We start from the raw sequence: 23,928 nt of genomic DNA, 5'->3' as shown, positions 1-23,928 counted from the left end.
TGCATATATAATACATGTGATACGAGGTTTACAACAAATAAACATACACAAATTAAATCGGTCAAGCTGTGTAGGTACTAAGAAAAAGAAGAAGAACGCTATATTCTATCTTCTGGAGTGAACTAAGACAAATATAATAAATATATTTATATTAATTTGTAACAATTTATAGTAAAAATTGAGGTAAGCGCTAGTTAGCCTGGTGTATTAATAAATAATCCAGTATAATCTTAAAAAAACTTCGCTAAACCTATCAATTTCTTTTCATCTGTTTCATTCATCAATTTTTTTATACATAATTGTGTTACAGTTATCACCTTTAATATGCGGTAGCAGTCGTTTTCTTGCATCAACAAAGTGAGTACATTTAAAAAGATAATGAAATTCGTCACCGACATCGTTTGATTGACAAAGATGACATTTCCTATTATTACGTTCAATATTAAACCATCGCCCCTTTCCGATTTCCTTCACACTACTTAGCCGATTTCTTTCACTATGGTCTTAATTACTAATCAAAATACTGAGAGATCATGCAAAGTATGTGGCAAGGAAAATGGCGAACAATAGAGATATGCCTGTATTATCATACTACACCATTAAATCATGGACTAATAATGGTTTGTATATTTTACTTCTTCATAAAAAAATGGTTTTCTGGTAACTGGAGTGTAGACCCGATATCAAAATAATTATACAGCTGAAAAGCACATTCAAAAAAGCCTCTTCGTCCTTGCCATATATATGCCATATGTCATAAATTAAGGCTCTGTGCTTAACTTTAAAGAACATGTACTGAAAAGTTTTACGACCTGTCTATATAAAACAGCTAGTTGTTTTTGATGGCCCGAGAGGCCAAATATGCCGGCCGCCATGTATTGTAGAACACGTGTTTCATAAAAAGAACTACGATTCCGGCAATAACACTTCAAGCCCGTAGAGGCAGCGCCTTAGTTCATATTAGTTATGTCCTGCTTCTAGGTGGTCAGTCGACTTGAGAGAACGACCCACATGCGTGGCGTTCATATAGTGGATCAATTTTAATCACGTTTTAATCAGATTTGATATTTAGAACAGACTATATCATTATTTTTGACTCACTATCAAGTATAAGGTCCTAATTCTCGATTTCACTGTTATATCAATACCGGAAGTTCATTAAAAAAAGAATATTGTTGCGCTTGAACTAATAATGGCGACATAAGGTATTAATTTAGAACGGTCGTGATCCACTAGATATACACGTAACCTCACGTCAAGCTACCTTGACACACAAATGTTGTTTGTACAAGCGGTTCCGGGGGGGGGGGGGGCACTAAGTTTACTTGTAATTTCGATTTCAATTAAGGAGAAAAAAGACAAAAAGTAATAAAACACGTCCAAACTGCACCATTTCGTACTAGAAATTGTTAATAATTTCTTAGGGGAGTACTACCCTCTCTCAACACTTTAAACCAATAATTTTCGGTTCTGAGGGTGGGGCGCAAGTCAAAAGGATATGTCCCTTAGTTACGCCCCCTCCAACAACGAATCCTGGATCCGCCCCTAGTTGTGCTTTAAGATATCAACGTCACGAATCATTGTTTGAACGGGTTGCTGACACTTCTTGTGACTATTGAACATGGCATAATGGTAGTTTTACCATGATGTAGGAGAGGCTATATTTCAAAATATCTTAAGATTATGTACTTTCTTATCAGCGCCCTATGTGAATGAGTTGATTCATTGATGAAACATCGAGAACATCCTTTTTTATAAATCACGTGTGAGCTGTGTTAGCAACACAGACATATGGCTCAAGACCACAGTTATCTGCCCCCCCCCCCGTTGACCGCCCCCGTTGACCGGATGTGAATACAGAAAAAAAGAGTGCTTGTGTTCAAGTATCAATATTTTATTAAAATTGAATGAAAAAGAAGCAAAAAATGTTCTTTTTTGCAAAGAACTTGACTGAATTTGACACTCTATTGCAGAAATTGATAGTTTTCAATGTAAATATTGGAAAAATCATAGCTTGTGGAAGTCTGAAAATTAGTTGTTTGTAGCCGATTGACTCCCTGGCGGAAGAGTTATGTATTTGAACTCAATTTTGACAGTCGGGTAAATGGTCAACATGGTGTTTTCTTGTGATTATATTTTGTGTCTTGAATTGTTCTAGAGATGCCATGTCCTTGTTTTTCAATTTGTGTGTGTATAAAGTCAAAAGCCAGGTTAGTGTCTATATGAAACATATAGTAAAAATAACTGTGGTCTCACGTCATATGGGCAAAAACAACATAAAAAACTTACAAACTTTAAGCAAACCTTTTCATCACCACCGGCACGTTGTTTGCAGTATATATGAAGTGATTATCTTAGCAAACTTAAAACAACCTCGTTTTACGTTTATCCAGAAGTCGACTAGAGATTTATGAAAATATTTGTTGTTTATTTAACAATTTTGAGCACAAAAAAAACAAAAACAATTATAACATGTTGTCACGGCAAGTACAAAATAATGGCATGTAAATAACAGAATAGAAACCATTATGCAATTAATCACAATGAAAATGATGATGGGAATATGTAACAATGGTTATATCACAAATGTAAAATGTACATTAACATCAAACACACGAACGATAAACTTATTTGAGATGAACCACTTCCGTCGGATGTATCATTGTTCTTTGTAATTTGACCAGCAGTCGTCTGTTCAGTAGAAGTGGCCTTGGTTGTGATCGTGGTTGTGGTTGTGATCGTGGTTGTGGTTGGGACTGGGGTTGTGGTTGGGATTGGAGTTGGTTCCACAGTTGGAGCTTTGGAGCCCACTGGAAACAAACAGGAAGTACCGTTGTACGTGACCTTGTCAAACCTGTCGGACATCTGCTTGATGCTGGTCATCACTTGCGCCATGGAGGCTGCGTCAAGGGCCTTCTGTACGGGAGAGCAGCCGTCCGCGGCCTCGGCCAACGGCACCGCCTCGCATCCACGCACTATCACGTCCATGTGAACCTCCGCATCTGGCAAAAATGACAGAAGTTTAAAATACTAAAACAATATTTTAAAGTATTAATCTTCTGAGTGTCGGTGTTCGCGCCTCGTAAATATATTGCACTAGTCAATTGTAACCACGGTCCCCTAGGTCCAAGGAATAGCCTGGACTTTTGGTCCAGCCAAAGGTAAAATCATCACCCTTCGGGCACAAACTGCTGGTAAAATGCCCGCCAAATGTACCCCCACCCCCGCATACCTAGGTATGGCCCATTTCCAGCAACATGTATTTTCGACGCAAATCTGAACCACCGCATTTACTCGGCACTGCAGGGCCACTTAGAAAATAAAAACACGGCCCACTTCCCCTGCTATCCCCGGTATACCCCCGGACCTTTTGGAGGGGCGTGGTTACAACTGACTGGTGCATATGTAGGAGTTAAACTCCTTCGGTTTGGTAGGCGGCATCCAATGGTAACAAGTGCTGCTGTAAATTTAAAAAGAGGCTACCTCAGTAGACGACCACTAGACTGGTTTATAGTAGTATGCATTTATAAAAAAAACAGGCTTGGACTCGGCTCGTTGATTGTGTATATGCATACAAAAACCTCAAAACCGGCATAGTGTTTGACTACAGACCTCTTTTTAATCTACCGATACAATTGTTTATAATCATTAACGGCTACCAACATAAATGTACGGCAGACTTGGAAAAAATACTTACAAAATGTAATTTATATACTTTTGAGCACCACTATTAAAAGTATTTGGAAATGTGGAACTCGGAAAGTAAGAAATATTTTTCTGAACGCAGAGTTTTTATATTCGTTTACCACTAGTTTTAGAGGGGATAGGGGTGGGGGGTCACATATCTTTTGCCGAGTTTATTGCGTGTGGTCATGATATTCGTTATTATGCGACACCTTGCACAATTATAATTAAACTATTAATATCAGTGAATCACGAAAACAGCATTCTGATTTGTTAAAGCGATGGTTGCAAGTCATCATGACGCTCATATATAAGCGATTTATGAAAACCACTTAAACCCATAGTTAAGTGATTTTGCGTCAATTAAAATAAGCTACGTCTTCATTCATTCCAAGTAAAAGATGAATCTACTATCAAAACCTCACGTTGTTGCAATAAACAGATAGGTTTTTAATAGATAATATATTTAAATAGACCACATCATACGTATATATGAAGCAAAGTGGTATTTGAAGTCAACAAATTGAATTTTACAAGGAGGCAACACTGTTTACAACGCAGACCATTGTTTTGTTGCTCATAAGAGCGAGGAAAGTTATCAATAACATAGAATCCGTGTTCGATGCATCTTAATATGCCTGCATGTGCAAACACATGGCTAATGTTCATTGGGTTTAACCAATTTTAAAGAACGGAAAAAAGTGTTGCTAAATTCATACGTTATCTTCTTAAGAGCGTTTTTAATATGTTTGTTATTACAATTGACTATGCAAATTTGTTCATGAAAAATAACATAATCAACGTCTATCTTCGGTTGTTCTTCAGCATACCTTGCGTTTATTTTTAACCAAGAGACGACCCAAACTGAAGTTTGTGATTTTTACCTGGTATGGCGCCTGTCATTCCAACGGCGTGGACGCTGAAAGCGACGTCGTGACATTTGTTGATTGTGCCGGGGAAGGCGGCCGAACAGGTGCTGGGCGGGACAGTGTTGTTCGCACATGCGCGGTTTGTTAGGTTCATGGAGTTCAGTATGGTTGTCATCATTTGCGTGGCGAATGCGGGCATGTTCTTGGTCTGCATGCCGATATGGAAGCACTCAGAGCAACCTGTAACCATCAAGTAATAATAAAGACACTATTCAAGCAACTTAAGTACTGAATTCATTCATTAGCATTACTGACTTTAATTAAAATTTATCGCCTATTATATGCAAAGAATTTTAGGTCGAACTGAAAACACGATGATATGCTTTACTGACGGTTCGTTAAGCTTCTCTCTGACTTCAAAAACGTTAAAGGCCTAGTTTAAGGTGTGGTTGGCATGACAATTCCCTGCTGTGCATCTCATGCTAATAGCATTGATGTAACAGTAGGTGCCAATTTCCTGTGTATTCGTTTCTCAAGGCCATTTAGGGTCCATTTAATGAAACCTCCAAATCTACACAGCAGGATATTTCGATAGGAGATCTGATAAGACAATTAGGCAATTACATTAATATCAATGGACAGAGGTTGTGTACAATACACGTTTGATTTTGTTTGTTTTTGTTTTGTTTGCTGTTGTTGTTTTTTTGTGTGTGTGTTGTTGTTTTTTTTTTTGGGGGGGGGGGGGAGGGGGGCGGGGCGGGAGAAACTTATAGAAGGATTAAACTAGGTCTTTAAGTGTTATACTATTTATTATAAGGGCAAATAAATCGTACCATGAGCATAGGTCGACATGGACACCGCTGTAGGTTCAGGGGCAGCGGTGGTGCTTGCGGCAACAGGAGCAGCGGTAGTGTTTGCGGCAACAGGAGCAGCGGTGGTGTTTGCGGCAACATGAACAGCGGTGGTGCTTGCCGCGAGAGAAGAACCTGTTGTGGGTCTTTGCGTTGTGTTTGGGACCTCTGTGACGTGGGGTTCGGGGGTGATAGTTTCTGAACCATTGGCGCTTGTGAAGCACTGCTCCCCGGTGTAGTTGACAGTGTTGAGGCGCGATGTCATCCGAGCGAGGGCGGCCCCAAGTTCAGGGTTAGTGGCACCCATGTCATCCACATCCATGCACGTGTCCGGCTCCGCCACCGGACGCTCTGCGCAGCTCCGCGACACGACATCCACAGTCATACCAGCGGCTACGTATAGATATTTTAATATTTAAATACGAACCATAAGAAGTTCGAAGTAAGTCACCTAAATTTGCTTTTAAGGCTGATTGATGTTCTTTCTCCATGTCTGACATCATTTAAATGGATTGTTTACAATCCCACAGAGCTAAACAGTAACCATAACATATAGTACATTACAGTAAACAGTATACCATGGATGTTATATGTTAGGACCCTACCTGCTAAAACTCGTTGAACCTAGAGTGTGTGTTTTTTTCGACACTAGATAAAAACAACTCCGGTTTTCAGAGTTCCAGATGTTTTTAATCATTTGTATTGATTACAATTGAAAAGCGTTTTTCATATTTTATGTTCAATATATAGAAATGCGCAAATCTCTTTTATGTTTTGACTGGACTTACAAAACAACAACAACAACAACATTAAATCTTACTTACGATTTCTAACATTTTGAGACCGTTTCCCTAAACGTAGATATTTGTTCAATTGCCTTTACAAAACTATCAAGAATTTCAATTTTTTGTACTTACTCGGTAGGGCGGTTGAGAAACCGACCCCAATCACTTTGAAGACGAAGGTCTCACACTTGGAGCGGTTACCGGCCCCGGGGGCGGGACAGGGGTCGGGCAGCAGGGTGTTATACTGGCACGCGGGGTTAGAGAGGTTGAGGGAGGCAAGCACTCCGCCGATAATGCTCTTGTACATAGATGGCATGTTAGTGAACGTGTAGCCCATGTGCATACACTGGGGGCATTCTGTAGGCGAGGCAGATAGAGTGGTGGAATTAGTGAAAAGAAATTCAGAAACTATTTAGTAAATAAGAACGCAATAATTAAGTACTTTTAAATTTATAACAAGAGAAAAACAAAATTGTGAACAAAATAAGTTAAATAACAAAGGAACTAACGAACGAACGGACGAACACACAAGTAAACGACAATAAATAAATAAATAAATAAATAAATAAATAAATAAATAAATAAATAAATAAATAAATAAATAAATAAATAAATAAAAGAAATTTATATGATATGTACGTACGTATGTTCTCACTGCTGACAGAACTTAATGCAAACACAGATGCAAACATGATGCTATACACTCGAATATCCATTTTAACTTATAACGTATAACGTGCTTTGGTTTTAAAAATAATCAATCCAGAACTCCTCGAATTGTCTTAAGTCCGCTTGTCTTAAGTATACAGTGTAAACTGTTGTTTTCCTACTTCAACTCTCCTTATATATACATCTATCAACACACAGCGGTCATGGTGATTTCTAAATCACAGGTCTAAGAAACGGTGTTGCACCTTGATTTTGAATACGTAGCATTGCGAAAGGTAACGTTGACGGAACAAGCCATGCGTGGATGTAAACACTGACAGTTGATAGTTGCGTAACAAGCGATAAGCCGGGGAATTTCACCCAGCCTTACTGTAGGTAGATTGTCTATTATCACGTAACCCTGCCGGGGATTGGCTTTTATTGTTTCCCAATCGTAGAATGACTTGTATCATATTAATCTGTCGGGGATTGTCTATAACAACGTCACCCTGTTGGAAAATTGCTTTTACCATGTCACCCTGTCGGGGAATAGCCTTTACAATCTTACCCTGTTGGAAAATTGCTTTTACCATATTACCCTGTTGGAAAATTGCTTTTACCATGTTACCCTGTCGGGGAATAGCTTTTACCATGTTACCCTGTCGGGGAATAGCTTTTACCATGATACCCTGTCGGGGAATAGCCTTTACCATGTTACCATGTCGGGGAATGGTTTTTACCACGTTAGCCTGTCGGGAATGGCTGTTTAGATGTAAGTATTTGGGGAAACGGCTTTTACCACGTTGGCCTGTCGGGGGAACGGCTTTTACCACTTTATCCTGTCGGGAACGGCTTTTACCACGTAAGCATGTCGGGGAATGTCTTTTACCACGTTCGCCTGAGGAAAATTGACTTTACCACGTTCTCCTGTCGGGGAACGGCTATTACCATGTGAGCTTGTGGGGGGAATGGGTTTTACCACTTTAACCTGTCGGGAAAGGCTTTTACTACGTTCGTCTGTCGTGGGGATGGCTTTTGCGACGTAAACCGGTGAGGAACGTCTTTTACCATGTTAGACTGTCGGGGAACTGCTTATACCAGGTAACCCTGTCGGTGAATGGCTTTTACCACATTTGCCAGTCGGGGAATAGTTTTTACCACGTAACCCTGTCGGGAAGTGGTCTTTACCACTTAACCCTGTCGGGGAATAGTCTTTACCACGTAACCCTGTCGGGGAATGGCTTTTACCACGTTTGCCTGTCGGGGAAAAGTTTTTACCACGTAACCCTGTCGGGGAATAGTTTTTACCACGTTTGCCTGTCGGGGAATGGCTTTTACCACGTTTGCCTGTCGGGGAAAAGTTTTTACCACGTAACCCTGTTGGGGAATAGTTTTTACCACGTTTGCCTGTCGGGAATAGTTTTTACCACGTAATCCTGTCGGGGAATAGTTTTTACCACGTTTGCCTGTCGGGGAATAGTTTTTACCACGTAACCCTGTCGGGGAATAGTTTTTACCACGTTTGCCTGTCGGGGAATAGTTTTTACCACGTAATCCTGTCGGGGAATAGTTTTTACCACGTAACCCTGTCGGGGAATAGTTTTTACCACGTTTGTCTGTCGGAGAAAAGTTTTTACCACGTAATCCTGTCGGGGAATAATTTTTACCACGTAATCCTGTCGGGGAATAGTTTTTACCACGTTTGCCTGTCGGGGAAAAGTTTTTACCACGTAACCCTGTCGGGGAATAGTTTTTACCACGTTTGCCTGTCGGGGAATAGTTTTTACCACGTTTGCCTGTCGGGGAAAAGTTTTTACCACGTAAACCTGTCAGGAAAAGTTTTTACCACGTAACCCTGTCGGGGAATAGTTTTTACCACGTAACCCTGTCGGGGAATAGTTTTTACCACGTAACCCTGTCGGGGAATAGTCTTTACCACGTAACTCTGTCGGGGAATAGTTTTTACCACGTTTGCCTGTCGCGGAATAGTTTTTACCACGTAACCCTGTCGGGGAATGGCTTTTAACACGTTTGCCTATCGGGAAATGGCTTTTAACACGTTTGCCTGTCGGGGAATGGCTTTTAACACGGTTGCCTGTCAGGGAATGGCTTTTACCACGTTAACCTGTCGGGGAATGGTCTTTACCATGTCACCTTGTCGGTGAACGAATTTTACCATGTTAACCTGTCGAAGAATGGTTTTAACTATGTTTTTTTTTCGGGGAACGGCTTTTACCATGTCAGCCAGAATGGTATTTACCATATTACCCTGTCGAGTAATGGCTTTTACTATGTTACCTGTCGGGGGACTGGCTATTAGCATGTTTGCCTGTCGGGGAATGGTCTTCACCATGTTACCATGTCGGAGAATGGTATTTTCCATATAACCCTGTCGAGTAATGGCTTTATCTATGTTACCTGTCGGGGACTGGCTATTAGCATGTTTGTCTGTCGGGGAAGGGTCTTTACCATGTTACCTTGTCGGGAAGTAGCTTTTACCAAGTTACCCTGTCGGAGGATGGCTTTTACCGTACTCGTCTTTCGAGGAATGTCTTGTATTATATTGTTGGCATTTATCAGTTGTTTTAATCATTTTAACCTTTCGGGCAATGCCCTTTCCATGTTACCGTGCCAATGTATGGCTTTCATATGGTGGAATAAATTTAATCAAGTTACCCCGTCCAAAAATAGTTTTCATGTTAATCTACATGTATACATAAGTGAGATATACGAGCGTGTTTACTTTCCTGAAATGCATTGCGAAATGTTAATCGTAAATATCCTTTCAGAGGCAGGTAGAGATTTCTTAAACAAATGTATCTGTGTATCACCGGTGGGGGGTAGTAAGGGGGGGGGGGGGGGGTCGGTTTCGTATACCATCGATTGATATATTAAAGGCCTAAGATTTGTTTGTTTTACTCTTTCTTAAGATTGAATGCATCTTTTTTGGCACCAGTTAGAGCTCTGACGTTCATGTTTAAGTGTTTTTTACTGAGGCTGAAATGACTAACGTTTTGGCCCAGGTTTAAGACAGGGTTTTGGTGGCCGTTTGAGTTGAGACATTCCCTCTATGAGTAATACCAATATCTATTCCGTTGGTTCTTTCTTTAACTATTCCCAATCTGGGTTAAAAAGATAAACAAAGTTTGTTTGTTTTTTAATTTATTAATAAATAAGTCCTTTTAGAACGCTATAATACGCCATGTGCTGGACTTCATACGAAGCATAACAGCATTTTATACTTAGCACAACAACGTCCAATGTGCCGCACAATAAACAACATGCAGAGGTAACATTAACAGTTTTATTACAGTTTTTCACTTCCATGAACAAGCAAGTAACTCTAAGTCTTTAAACTTAGGTTAACATACACATAAAAATAAATCACAACATGTACATATAGAGTCAAACCCCGTTGGCTCGAACTCGCACGGACCGGCGAAAATACCTCGAGCCTCGGAAAATTTGAACCAAGCGGGAACGTTTACATTCAGTTAAAAGAAATCGGCCCCGTACATCTAGTTCGAGCAAACGAGGATTTCGAGCCAAGCGATTTCGATCAAACGGGTTTCGACTGTACAGAGATTACAGGCCTTTAGCAGCTTCTCATGAAAGCAACTGGTGAAACTTAAGTATACATGTATTAATAATAGAGAATACATTTATTTTAGAATTCGGTAAAAAGTTAATTCAATTTTACCATTAAGAAATACACTCAGTTTGGTGGTTATGTTTATGTACATTGTCAACAGGATACAGGTACTTGCACAACCATTGTGAAACTCCTTAATACTCTTGATTGAGTGGCTGACACAATAACTAATCACCAAAAATACTTTGTTACAATTTAAATAGTAAACAGCAATTATAAATGATACACGTCTGAAAATAGTACGCCATAACTACATTCAGTCTTGCCCACAAAACAATGGAATGCAGGATATTTCGTCACAGTGTGGTTTGGGTATATGTGTATACCATTTACCATAGTGACTAAGTCTCCCAATGCACAAACATCTTGGAATATAAAATCCATCAGAATACAACCATTTGTCCAATGATTAAGAATTTAAGTTTAAATATTGAGAGAATGTCCCAAATTAAAATTGATACTTCTAAATCTCACCAACGGCTTACCTAACAACTATATACATAAGCTTATAAATATATATACTATAACCACTCAGAAATATCGTCGTACAATAGGTGCATTGATAAATTGTTCCCAGTGGTCCCCATTGTTCTACATACTTTTCAATTTCACTTCAATATTTTCCAGTGACACTCTTATTCAAAATCAACACATGTATAACAAACATAGATTTTGAGTGATAAAAACATACTAAATAATGCATTTATGGAAAATATTTATTACCGATAACAAGTTCGTAACCGTGTATTTAACAGCTGAAAATGCAAAAATATTAAATAATTGGTGAATGCTAAAAGATTTACTCTGGCGTAAGGTAGTCTCATAAGGTAGAAATACTGCTTTATGCTCATTTTTTCAAACTAAACTCAGTATCCTTCCTAAGAACCATTGCTTTCAACATTTATTCATCTTTTTTTGGAATATTAAAGCAATATCATTAATCGTGTTAAATCTTATTTGGGAGTAAGAGTGCATCTTTTAAGTGATTTTTTTTACAAGATTGAGAAAAGTAATCCTGTTAAATGTTGGGTTGGGCCTCTTATATGTCTTAAATGTAACAATCTTGCTGTATTGACATTTCAGGTGAACAAAATCATTAATCATAGCTAGTTACAGGGCACAAGAATGAAGCAAATGAATATTAATAAATCTTAGGAGAAAAAGTTTCAATGCAGTTTAATACCTAAAGTGACAGCTGAAAATTAAATGTTAATTTTGAGGCGAGAAAGTGACAGTCAAGAAAATTGAACAATTAACACGTTTTGCCATAATGAAGTTTGTTCATTATGTAAAATGTCAAATATTTAACAGGTGTATTAATTCAACAAGTTTATATACTTTTATATATAAAGTCAATGAATATTAAGAAAAACAAAGGACAGGACAGAACACACTTGTAGAAGGTACATACATACCGGTAGTCTTATACTGCCATTGCAAAAGTCTACAATTTCATAATTTTCATTTTTTTAAGAAACCTGTTGTAAATGTAGCGCAGCATATGCAGTATTGTCACATTCTAGTGTTGGTAATACAAGCTGTACATGCACGGCATTCTATTTTTATTTCAATTACATAACTGATTTAAAGTAGAAGCCTTAAAATATCAACATTTATATACATTTCCTGTATAATGTAAGATTTCAGTAAACAAGTTTTTTTACTAATGACTTGCAACACTTTTCTTCGGGTAAAGTTTTACACCTACCTCAAATTTTATCAAAAGAACTTTAATACCAGGCGTGTAGCTGACTGTATGTAAAAACGCAGTTGCATATTGAAATTTTGACAGGTCGAAGTTTTTATTATTCCAAAACCCCCAAATCTGAAATAAAAACTAAAGTGGGGTAGGGGGTGAAGGGGTTAATATGCTGTCAGGCATCGATCTGCACAATCCCAAATTCGCCCTAGCTACGCGCCTGACTACTAAAGCATTTGACAAAATTTGAATCAAAACCCACTGTAATTGAACACAAGGAGAGATTTCTAAAATTATAGAACACTGATATAAATACACATGCTAAATTGTTGTACAATATCATGCTTATCATCCTCAAAGCTGTACTCTCATAATTTGACAGTTTTGACCTTTTTTATATTTTGGGGGTCAGAATCAGTTCATTTTGGCATCAGTGTCTTCAATTCAGTCATATAAGATAACTCACAGTAGAACAGATATATGAATATATGAAAACTGCAATCTGCTCTTTTGTAAGCAGTCTAACGTCACTGGTTTCCAAACAATTATGAAAAAAAAGGCTCATTCTAAGAAAAAATAAAATAAATGTCAAAACAATCAACCTGTGAGAGTGCAGCTTTAAATAAAGCTTTTTATTCAGAAGAACATAATGGCAACAGCTACACATACATGGACAGTTTAAAGCAAACATTTGAAGAAGGTGAATAATGCCAAACATTTCCTGACAAAATCACATTCTGTAATCCTCTTGAGCACAGAGTCTAAAATAAATATAACTTATAACTTAAGAAGAGTTAACATCACTTTTTCACCGCACTGAATTCGCTGGATGGCGAAAAGGACGGGGGGAAGCAGGACGGAGCAAAGTGAGACAGAGTGGATTTTTGATCAGTGCTGGTTTGGGGGAAATGATTGTCCAGTCAATGAGAAAGATGCTCCTTCCATGCAGAAGTCTGCACCGAGGTTTGTTACTGTGATTCCGACACTGAGGTCCACTGTCCGGCCTTCCTTCTCCTGCAAGAGACAAGCAGTTTAGTATGTTATAGAATAGTGATATATAAAAGCGCAAGGGGCTGACCACAAGTGCATGCCTCCTCACAGCAATATAATTTTAACTTATAATATATTGTTAGTAGTTGAGGGGCGGACCACAAGTGCATGCCTCCTCACAGCTAAATTTTGTAAGTTGTTGAGGGGCAGACCACAAGTGCATGCCTCCTCACAGCTAAATTGTGTAAGTTGTTGAGGGCGGACCATAAGTGCATGCATCCTCATAGCTAAATTTGGTAAGTTGTTGAGGGGTGGACCACAAGTACATGCCTCCTCACAGCTATATTTTGCTAGTTGTTGAGGGGCGGACCACAAGTGCATGCATCCTCACAGCTTTATCTTGTTAGTAGTTGAGGGGCGGACCACAAGTGCATGCATCCTCACAGCTTTATCTTGTTAGTAGTTGAGGGGCGGACCACAAGTGCATGCCTCCTCACAGCTATATGTTGTTAGTAGTTGAGGGGCGGACCACAAGTGCATGCCTCCTCACAGCTTTATCTTGTTAGTAGTTGAGGGGCGGACCACAAGTGCATGCCTCCTCACAGCTTTATCTTGTTAGTAGTTGAGGGGCGGACCACAAGTGCATGCCTCCTCACAGCTTTATCTTGTTAGTAGTTGAGGGGCGGACCACAAGTGCATGCCTCCTCACAGCTTTATCTTGTTAGTAGTTGAGGGGCGGACCACAAGTGCATGCCTCCTCACAGCTTTATCTTGTTAGTAGTTGAGGGGCGGACCACAAGTGCATGCCTCCTCACAGCTTTATCTTGTTAGTAGTTGAGGGGCGAACCACAAGTGCATGCCTCCTCACAGCTTTATCTTGTTAGTAGTTGAGGGGCGGACCACAAGTGCATGCCTCCTCACAGCTTTATCTTGTTAGTAGTTGAGGGGCGGAGCACAAGTGCATGCCTCCTCACAGCTTTATCTTGTTAGTAGTTGAGGGGCGGACCACAAGTGCATGCCTCCTCACAGCTTTATCTTGTTAGTTGTTGAGGGGCGGACCACAAGTGCATGCCTCCTCACAGCTTTATCTTGTTAGTTGTTGAGGGGCGGACCACAAGTGCATGCCTCCTCACAGCTTTATCTTGTTAGTTGTTGAGGGGCGGACCACAAGTGCATGCCTCCTCACAGCTTTATCTTGTTAGTAGTTGAGGGGCGGACCACAAGTGCATGCCTCCTCACAGCTTTATCTTGTTAGTAGTTGAGGGGCGGACCACAAGTGCATGCCTCCTCACAGCTATATCTTGTTAGTTGTTGAGGGGCGGACCACAAGTGCATGCCTCCTCACAGCTATATCTTGTTAGTAGTTGAGGGGCGGACCACAAGTGCATGCCTCCTCACAGCTTTATCTTGTTAGTAGTTGAGGGGCGGACCACAAGTGCATGCCTCCTCACAGCTTTATCTTGTTAGTAGTTGAGGGGCGGACCACAAGTGCATGCCTCCTCACAGCTTTATCTTGTTAGTAGTTGAGGGGCGGACCACAAGTGCATGCCTCCTCACAGCTTTATCTTGTTAGTAGTTGAGGGGCGGACCACAAGTGCATGCCTCCTCACAGCTTTATCTTGTTAGTAGTTGAGGGGCGGACCACAAGTGCATGCCTCCTCACAGCTTTATCTTGTTAGTAGTTGAGGGGCGGACCACAAGTGCATGCCTCCTCACAGCTTTATCTTGTTAGTAGTTGAGGGGCGGACCACAAGTGCATGCCTCCTCACAGCTTTATCTTGTTAGTAGTTGAGGGGCGGACCACAAGTGCATGCCTCCTCACAGCTTTATCTTGTTAGTAGTTGAGGGGCGGACCACAAGTGCATGCCTCCTCACAGCTTTATCTTGTTAGAAGTTGAGGGGCGGACCACAAGTGCATGCCTCCTCACAGCTTTATCTTGTTAGAAGTTGAGGGGCGGACCACAAGTGCATGCCTCCTCACAGCTTTATCTTGTTAGAAGTTGAGGGGCGGACCACAAGTGCATGCCTCCTCACAGCTATATCTTGTTAGTTGTTGAGGGGCGGACCACAAGTGCATGCCTCCTCACAGCTTTATCTTGTTAGTTGTTGAGGGGCGGACCACAAGTGCATGCCTCCTCACAGCTTTATCTTGTTAGTAGTTGAGGGGCGGACCACAAGTGCATGCCTCCTCACAGCTATATCTTGTTAGTTGTTGAGGGGCGGACCACAAGTGCATGCCTCCTCACAGCTTTATCTTGTTAGTAGTTGAGGGGCGGACCACAAGTGCATGCCTCCTCACAGCTTTATCTTGTTAGTTGTTGAGGGGCGGACCACAAGTGCATGCCTCCTCACAGCTTTATCTTGTTAGTTGTTGAGGGGCGGACCACAAGTGCATGCCTCCTCACAGCTTTATCTTGTTAGTAGTTGAGGGGCGGACCACAAGTGCATGCCTCCTCACAGCTTTATCTTGTTAGTAGTTGAGGGGCGGACCACAAGTGCATGCCTCCTCACAGCTTTATCTTGTTAGTAGTTGAGGGGCGGACCACAAGTGCATGCCTCCTCACAGCTTTATCTTGTTAGTAGTTGAGGGGCGGACCACAAGTGCATGCCTCCTCACAGCTTTATCTTGTTAGTTGTTGAGGGGCGGACCACAAGTGCATGCCTCCTCACAGCTTTATCTTGTTTGTAGTTGAGGGGCGGACCACAAGTGCATGCCTCCTCACAGCTATATCTTGTTAGTTGTTGAGGGGCGGACCACAAGTGCATGCCTCCTCACAGCTTTATCTTGTTAGTTGTTGAGGGGCGGACCACAAGTGCATGCCTCCTCACAGCTTTATCTTGTTAGTAGTTGAGGGGCGGACCACAAGTGCATGCCTCCTCACAGCTTTATCTTGTTAGTTGTTGAGGGGCGGACCACAAGTGCATGCCTCCTCACAGCTTTATCTTGTTAGTAGTTGAGGGGCGGACCACAAGTGCATGCCTCCTCACAGCTTTATCTTGTTAGTTGTTGAGGGGCGGACCACAAGTGCATGCCTCCTCACAGCTTTATCTTGTTAGTAGTTGAGGGGCGGACCACAAGTGCATGCCTCCTCACAGCTTTATCTTGTTAGTTGTTGAGGGGCGGACCACAAGTGCATGCCTCCTCACAGCTTTATCTTGTTAGTTGTTGAGGGGCGGACCACAAGTGCATGCCTCCTCACAGCTTTATCTTGTTAGTTGTTGAGGGGCGGACCACAAGTGCATGCCTCCTCACAGCTTTATCTTGTTAGTAGTTGAGGGGCGGACCACAAGTGCATGCCTCCTCACAGCTTTATCTTGTTAGTTGTTGAGGGGCGGACCACAAGTGCATGCCTCCTCACAGCTTTATCTTGTTAGTAGTTGAGGGGCGGACCACAAGTGCATGCCTCCTCACAGCTTTATCTTGTTAGTAGTTGAGGGGCGGACCACAAGTGCATGCCTCCTCACAGCTTTATCTTGTTAGTTGTTGAGGGGCGGACCACAAGTGCATGCCTCCTCACAGCTTTATCTTGTTAGTAGTTGAGGGGCGGACCACAAGTGCATGCCTCCTCACAGCTTTATCTTGTTAGTAGTTGAGGGGCGGACCACAAGTGCATGCCTCCTCACAGCTATATGTTGTTAGTTGTTGAGGGGCGGACCACAAGTGCATGCCTCCTCACAGCTTTATCTTGTTAGTAGTTGAGGGGCATAACTCAGTAAATATTTTACTGGATTCAGAGTGATACACATAATGCATATTGTCACATGCATTGTCAAGATTGCAGGTGGGCAAAGATGTATGTAATACATGTAACTTTCACCGCTTCAAAGTCATATAAAGCAAACATTCTTTTCACAATATCAGCCATAAAAATTATCAAAGTGAAGGTAAGAACAAATGAGCCTTTCTTTCAGATTCAATGTGAAATTGTCTTATATGAAGCACTTTAGATCTGAAATTACACAAACTGTTTAAACTGAGTCTAAACAATTTAAATATTTATAAGACCATACTTTTGAAAAATTTCCTTTTCTTTTCTAGGTTATACAATCGATCATTTTTACAACCATTAAGAATAGAAACTACAACCTTTACTATGAATTTGTTATAATTAAGTCTTGACTCTTCTACTTTTTAGTAGGGATGCAAGCCAATAATCGATATTCGATCGAACCTTTGGTATTCGAATGTCAAAATCGGTATTCGAATATTCTTTTTTATATATTTTTTTTAATAAATAAAAAATAAACCTTTTTGCTACCACTGTCATGTTGTGTATAATTTTCGTTTCCCTTGTTTTTACAACGAATGTTCCCTAAGTGTCGGAGGCGTGAATGTGATGACAATACAAACACGCATCATATGTCAATAAGGGACATATCGTAGGGGACTATAATCAGTCACCGTAAGTTAACGAAAACTGGCTATTATACAAGTGACATCGAAGTGTTCTCTAGGCTGCCGATTAAGCGGTGCATCGCCGTGATGATATGAATGACATCTGCTAGTAATGTGCTATTAACTGTTTTCCATATTTCGATATAACGTTCATGCTATGAAATGTAACTGTATAGAATAGAGCCTTAGGAAAAATTTCCTGTATTGTTATTCAACAGATGAATCAAAATTCACGGTTATTTTCGTTTTATTATTTACCGGTAACTAGTTCCTGAGTTGGTTTGAATTTTTTATAGTTAAATTTAGTAGAGGTCAATCTCAGAACGAGGCTGTTTGTCCTACAGAACAACCCTCTGTTGGCGCATCACATTTTTCAACCTGGAATTTACGATCTTCGCTTTGTTTACAAATTTGAATTCAGAGGAATTGAAAATTATTTGAAGTTAAAATTGCTTTTGCATGATCAAATTCTATTGCTTTTTGTTCAATTTGTTTTTTAAAAAATGGGGATTTTCAGATGCTTATTTTAGGATCAAGATCCTTTGCGTGTACTGGCTACAACAAAGAATGATGAAAAGGCCTCGGCTATTACTATAGCGAAAACTAGTCTTCTACACTGCTAAAAGATTCATTTTGGTAATCGAATATACGAATATTCGATCGAAAGAATTTCCAAATATTCGAAAGGAATCAAGTTTGCCATTCGTTTGCATCCCTACTTTTTAGTGTTTGGTAATTAATTGACCACAAATCTAAAATGAACAGGGTAAGTTCCAAATAACAAAATCTTACCGCTTTAAAATCTAGGAACATTTCTTTGAAAGACATGAAATCTGTGAAGGTGTGGAGCATCTCAAATATTTCTCCATCTAGCTCATCCTTCCTCTCCCTGCAAAATATTTAACATTGACATAAGCTCAAATTGCTACAAAACACTTAACAAAAGCTCAAATTGCCACAAAACACTTAACACAAGTTCAAATTGCCACAAAACATTTAACATTGCCATGAGCTCAAACTGCCATGAAACATTTAACATTGCCATGAGCTCAAATTGCCACAACCCATTAAACATTGACATAAGCTCAAATTGCCACAAAATATGTCTTACAGCTAATAATATAGGAAACAACACCAAGCTGAGGCATATCTTGTCACTAGTGTTTGTTCTATAATTAACTCAATAATCATTAAAGCCAGAGTTATGGACCTTCCTAAACATTTGCATATTGTCACTGGCAACACATTCATGGAAACTGAACATTTGGATGAACAAGCATGAACATTTTTCAAGATGCTCTGCTATATAGAATTAAACATTTAAGCAAACGTGCGGGTTGTGCTAATACAGACCACTAGTTACATGTGTGTAAAGTTTCAAGGGAATATCTTGAATGTTGAGTCATGGCAAAATTTATGGTGGAAGATGACAAGAACATCCCGGTGAAAATAATGGTGCAATAGTGGCAATCAATGCATATATCCTATCATCCCTTTTTTATTTTCAAAATTTCGGTATCTTAATATCTATTTGCAAAACTATGACGTATATTTGTCAGTTTTATTATTTTGTAAGTAAACATTTTAATTTGTGACAATAAATGAAATTCTTGATCATAGGATATTTTGTACAAATGTTGATTAGATCCCCCACCAACGCCAACCCCAGTTGTGAAATATCAAGGTAACTTACATGATCTGTCTGGAGAACTCGCTCATACAGAAGTCAGGAAGCCGTTTTCCCAACTCTTCTTCTAAATAGTGTTCTACTAGACTAACCTGCAAACCACAATTGAAATATCAAACAAACACAGTAAATCTTCACCGTAGCATGTATAATGAATTAATGTTTTTGTCTTGCATTATGATTAAATAGTTTACTCTGCAGCAAAAAGTATAGTGTAAAAAAAACAAGAGCTGTCACAGAGACAGCGCGCTCGACTATTCTACCGCTTTTCAGTGTAAGGATTGAAAAGTTTTGACAAAACATGCATGGATCACTGTTAGATTAGATTTCAATGCAATACATGATGTGCAGAGATATTAAAATAAATGTGGTTACATGCAAAATTATAACCAGAATTTTTAAGTGTAATAATAAAGGGCCATTATTTGCAAAACACAGTTATCTAACTTGATTATTCAATTAGGTTGGTTGGTTGAATACCATTGTATAAAGTCTCAATGCAAAATTATATAATATGAAAAATAGAGTTATCTTACTTGATTAAATAAGAAGGGGCCTGTGTGTAAAGTTTCAATGCAATACATGAGGTATTTGCTGAAGCATTGACTTAAAGTGGTTACATGCAAAGCCTTAACCAGAATTTCTATGTTGAATAAAAAAGGGGCCATTATTTGAATTTAATGCCAACTAGAGTTATCTTACTTGGTTATTTAAGTAGATTGGATGATTGAGTACCATTGTATCAAGTCTCAATGCAATACCTCAAGTAGTTGCTGAGATATTAACCTATGTGTGCTTGCACACAAAACCTTAACCAGAATTTCTAAGTCAAATAATAAAGGCCTATTTATTGCATTAAATGCAAACTAGAGTTATCTAACTTGGTCAATTGAGTAGGTTGGATGGTTGAGTACCATTGTATCAAGTCTCAATGCAATACCTCAAGTAGTTGCTGAGATATTAACCTATGTGTGCTTGCACGCAAAACCTTAACCAGAATTTCTAAGTCAAATAATAAAGGCCTATTATTGGCATTAAATGCAAAGTAGAGGTATCAATCTTGGTTAATTAAGTATGTTTGATGGTTGAGTACCATTGTATAAAGTCTCAATGCAATACCTCAAGTAGTTGCTGAGATATTAACCTATGTGTGCTTGCACGCAAAACCTTAACCAAGGGGTGACGTTTGGGTGAGTAGTATAGCTCTCCTTATTCTTTGAATGGTCGAGCTAAAAATGATCTATAAATGCTTACTAGGTATTCTGTATTCAGGTTAATTTCAATTTGAAACTTCATATTACACAAATTTAACTTGAAATATCATCATATCATGCAAACTTACATATTCTTTATGAATATCTGTGTATATAAACTTATTTTCTTCTGAGTCATCAAATTCATTGTAGTATTTTTCTAAGAAATCATGCTGCATGGTTTGAAACTCTTCCTCTGGAAATAAATAAAAGAAAATTGAACACTTCTATAAATTAGAAGCAAGAAAGATTTATAGATTTAGTCTTTAAGCATCTTTTTCCAGAAAAATATTATGCTAAACAGAACCTAAAAGAAAATGAAACAATAGCAATTTAAGGTTGATGAAAACTTTAATATAGTTTAAGTATCTGTAAATCTTACCCATTATAATATCTTCTATATTTCCTATGACTAAGTCAAACTTTGTGTCTGTTATGCTTGAGCTGCAGAAAAATACAAAGCTTTTATAAGCAAAACATATGTATCAAATATGAAAATATCTTTGGCAAAACCTAATAATAGCCTAGTTTTATTATGTAGCAAAACAAGAGAACCATAAGCACATCTATGCCACTGCCTGTCTGGTGCCTTTTCAATCAAACAAGGGTAATCACTCAGCACATATTAAATCCAGTAGTATGGGCCTTGTTACAAGGCCTGTGTACAAGGTTTCATGTGGATGTCTTGAAATGCTATCAAGTGACATAATTTGACAATTATTATAGGCAGCATTATTGGCCTTGCTACAATGTACGAATGTGTGTGTTGTCACTGGTCAAATGTGAACAAACTCAAGTTTCTTTTGAATATCATGAATACCTTTCTAGTTATAGCCATGCATACATGCCATATTTCTGATAGGCTTCCCATGGAATTTTGTTCTGAATTCCAGGGGATTTTGATATTACACCAGGGGATTTTTACGCTGCGAAATTTAGAGCAGTATGTACATTCATGATATTAGAATAAATACTTAAAAACACACTAATTACAATGACTTAGTCATCATGTTCCTTCATTGAATTTCACACTCATAATATTATGGATGCTTTCCACTGTCAACCATAAGCTAGTTTAAAAAAAGAAAAGAATTTAATTTCCAGGGGATATGGATCCCCAGACGGGGTACCAGGGGATGAGTCAGAATTCCAGGGGATTTTGGGGGGTATGGCATGTATGGCCACAGTTGCGAAGCCAAAGGTTTTAAGTATTTGCATGCAAACAATAACAATGACACTAAGTCATAAAATATATATCTGTAACGCTTGTCAAACAGACTTGTAAGTTAACAAGAGCCGTCTTAAGACAGCTCGCTGGACTACGCCGCTTTGACTTAGAATACAATTATGATGTAATAATACCAAGTTTGGTCTCTTTATGTCAAACCTAACTAAAATTATTCGATACATAAGGGGACTTTGATGCTGCACTCCCACAAGCCCGCCCAAACAATGATGCAAGTCATTCAAATAACTTGATTTCTCATAATGAAAATGTGGTTAAGAATATACAAATATGCCTTCAAAGGAAATTAAAAAAAATCAAAAAAATCAAGGGCCATAATTTGTATTTAGGCTTAAAACGAAGTTATGTTTCTTGTTGTAAGATGGTCGCAAATAATTTAGAATTTTATTAAGTGCATTTAATGAACGGTATAGAAGTTTTTTTATTAAAATTCCACATGCCCTTAACTTTTACTTGCCTAAAACTTTGACCTAAGTCAATCAGGAGCCATAACTTGTATTAAGGATATGCAGTTATGTAACCTCATTAGGTGATGGTCCTGAACAATTGTGTGTGCGAAGTATTAAGTCAATTGAATTAAGGGTAGAGAAGTTATTAAACAATATCCCAACCTGCCCGAAAACTTTAACCTAAGTTCCATAGACAATCACGGGCCATAATTTGTATAAAAGATAATATGGAGTTATCTAACCTCATTATGTGATGGCTCTGAACATCTGTGTGAAGTATTAAGTCAATTGAATGAATGGTTTTGGAGTTTTAAATGAAAATCCCAACTTGCCCTAAAACTTTAACCGGACGTTGACGCCGACGCTGGGTCGAGTAGTATAGCCCACCTATTCTTCGAATAGTCAAGCTAAAAAGAAATTGATGCATATCTGCCCGATATTTAAAATAGATAATACATCCCCAAAACAAAAGTATTATGAGCATTTAAAACTTCTGGAAAATGCTAAATGCACTCATAATCATTGAAATGGATTATTGAAGTCTACAATAACAATTGAATAGATAAACAATATCATGTCTAGTGATATACAAATATTCTAGATATCTATACAGTAGTTGTACATAACATTATAAATGCAGACATAGTTCAAACCTGGATGTGGCAAGATCCTCTTCCTCAAACAGATCCAGGTCTTCAGTTTCCATGGCATCTGAAAGATAGATAAACACTCACTGCACTCAAGACTACAAAACTCTTGGTTACCAGTTACTGAGACAGACATATAATTTGAATATTGCTGCTCATGAATATATTTTAATCACTGAGAGAAAATAAGTATGCCCATTTGCCCTTGGTTACCAGACATGACTTGTCTTTTCATAAACTCATATTTTTTAAACATTCAAAACAATAATTTGGACACAAAATCAAATAAAACATGAGAAATCATGAAGATCTTGACACTCACTTGTGACAGTTTTGTAAAAAGGCACTTTTAGACAAAAAATAAGAGTTTGTGTCATTGTTGACAAGATTAAAAAATATAAATCTTATAATGTTTTACTCCTGAATATTTGATTTAGAAAACAAAACAGAAAACACTCACATGGTACACACAACGCAGCCATTTTTCCTTTATACAGTATCAAGCAAAATCTGAGAAATAGTGATTTGAAATGCAAGTTATTTGTTTTATGGTCAAGTTCCTACTCAAGTTCGAACAAGTAAGAGCTCAATGCAGTAACTTCCCTTTATGAAACTCTTATTATAGACCTGGTACATACATGTACCTAGTGGTGTGAAAAACAATTGAATGACAGTGCAATGGTGCCGAAATCCTTGCAATTCAATGCCTGTCAGACGTGATTTGAACAGATTGTAAACTGGTTTTTTTATTTCAATTTAGAGCATTGTCACCACAGACTTTTGAAATATTAATGGAATTTATGAAACTGGAAGAAAGATAGATAACTGCAATGTTTACATCGGTACATTTAAAATAAGTAAATTTAACCTTTTTCATGCATAAGCTTAATGATGAAGCAAATTAAAAAAAATCAAAGTAATCTGTGCTATGGTTTTCCATACAATAAGATAATCAGAGGTCAATTTAACATGAAATTACCATTTTGATTTGTATTCGCGTTGCTGTCGCTAAAGTTGGACGCCATTTTTAAACAGGAAGTGTTCTTCAAATTTGGAGGTTTGAAATGTCAAA

At 38.7% G+C, this 23,928-nt stretch overlaps 2 protein-coding genes across 4 annotated transcripts; both read right to left on the bottom strand.

Moving 5' to 3' along the window:
* Nucleotides 1-2,373: 2,373 nt before the first annotated feature.
* LOC128244960 (mucin-5AC-like) lies at nt 2,374-7,092 on the bottom strand. The gene is made up of 5 exons (XM_052963128.1): nt 6,833-7,092; nt 6,322-6,546; nt 5,387-5,797; nt 4,569-4,793; nt 2,374-3,002 (listed from the first exon to the last, which is right to left on the bottom strand). The coding sequence occupies exons 1-5, from the start codon at nt 6,903-6,905 to the stop codon at nt 2,581-2,583; spliced, it is 1,356 nt and encodes a 451-aa protein (XP_052819088.1). The 5' UTR covers nt 6,906-7,092; the 3' UTR covers nt 2,374-2,580.
* Nucleotides 7,093-10,127: 3,035 nt separating this feature from the next.
* LOC128244831 (ADP-ribosylation factor-like protein 2-binding protein) lies at nt 10,128-23,916 on the bottom strand. 3 transcript variants are annotated; one of them, XM_052962923.1, is made up of 8 exons: nt 23,836-23,881; nt 23,317-23,366; nt 22,863-22,920; nt 20,897-20,958; nt 20,604-20,710; nt 19,268-19,353; nt 18,367-18,463; nt 10,128-13,202 (listed from the first exon to the last, which is right to left on the bottom strand). In XM_052962923.1, the coding sequence occupies exons 2-8, from the start codon at nt 23,336-23,338 to the stop codon at nt 13,077-13,079; spliced, it is 558 nt and encodes a 185-aa protein (XP_052818883.1). In that variant the 5' UTR covers nt 23,339-23,366; nt 23,836-23,881; the 3' UTR covers nt 10,128-13,076. The 3 variants fall into 3 exon arrangements, with proteins under 3 accessions (XP_052818883.1, XP_052818881.1, XP_052818882.1); XM_052962921.1 differs by lacking the exon at nt 23,317-23,366 and having other exon boundaries at nt 23,836-23,916; XM_052962922.1 differs by lacking the exon at nt 23,836-23,881 and having other exon boundaries at nt 23,317-23,828.
* Nucleotides 23,917-23,928: the final 12 nt, after the last annotated feature.

The sequence above is a fragment of the Mya arenaria genome, chromosome 8 (assembly GCF_026914265.1).
Source record: "Mya arenaria isolate MELC-2E11 chromosome 8, ASM2691426v1".
NCBI classification, from domain to species: domain Eukaryota; kingdom Metazoa; phylum Mollusca; class Bivalvia; order Myida; family Myidae; genus Mya; species Mya arenaria.
Note: the sequence above shows the minus strand (reverse complement) of the source record. Positions and strands in the feature narration are given on the sequence as shown.

Coding starts and splice junctions, on each gene's coding strand:
- LOC128244831 (XM_052962921.1), bottom strand. CDS start 23,881: ATGGCGTCCAACTTTAGCGACAGCAACGCGAATACAAATCAAAATG. Junction 18,464..19,267: donor GAGTTCTCCAGACAGATCAT/GTAAGTTACCTT, acceptor AATATTTTGCAG/GGAGAGGAAGGATGAGCTAG. Junction 13,203..18,366: donor TGTTCCTAGATTTTAAAGCG/GTAAGATTTTGT, acceptor TGTCTCTTGCAG/GAGAAGGAAGGCCGGACAGT.
- LOC128244960 (XM_052963128.1), bottom strand. CDS start 6,905: ATGGATATTCGAGTGTATAGCATCATGTTTGCATCTGTGTTTGCATTA. Junction 5,798..6,321: donor TTTCTCAACCGCCCTACCGA/GTAAGTACAAAA, acceptor ATCTATACGTAG/CCGCTGGTATGACTGTGGAT. Junction 4,794..5,386: donor CATGTCGACCTATGCTCATG/GTACGATTTATT, acceptor TGATGGTTACAG/GTTGCTCTGAGTGCTTCCAT.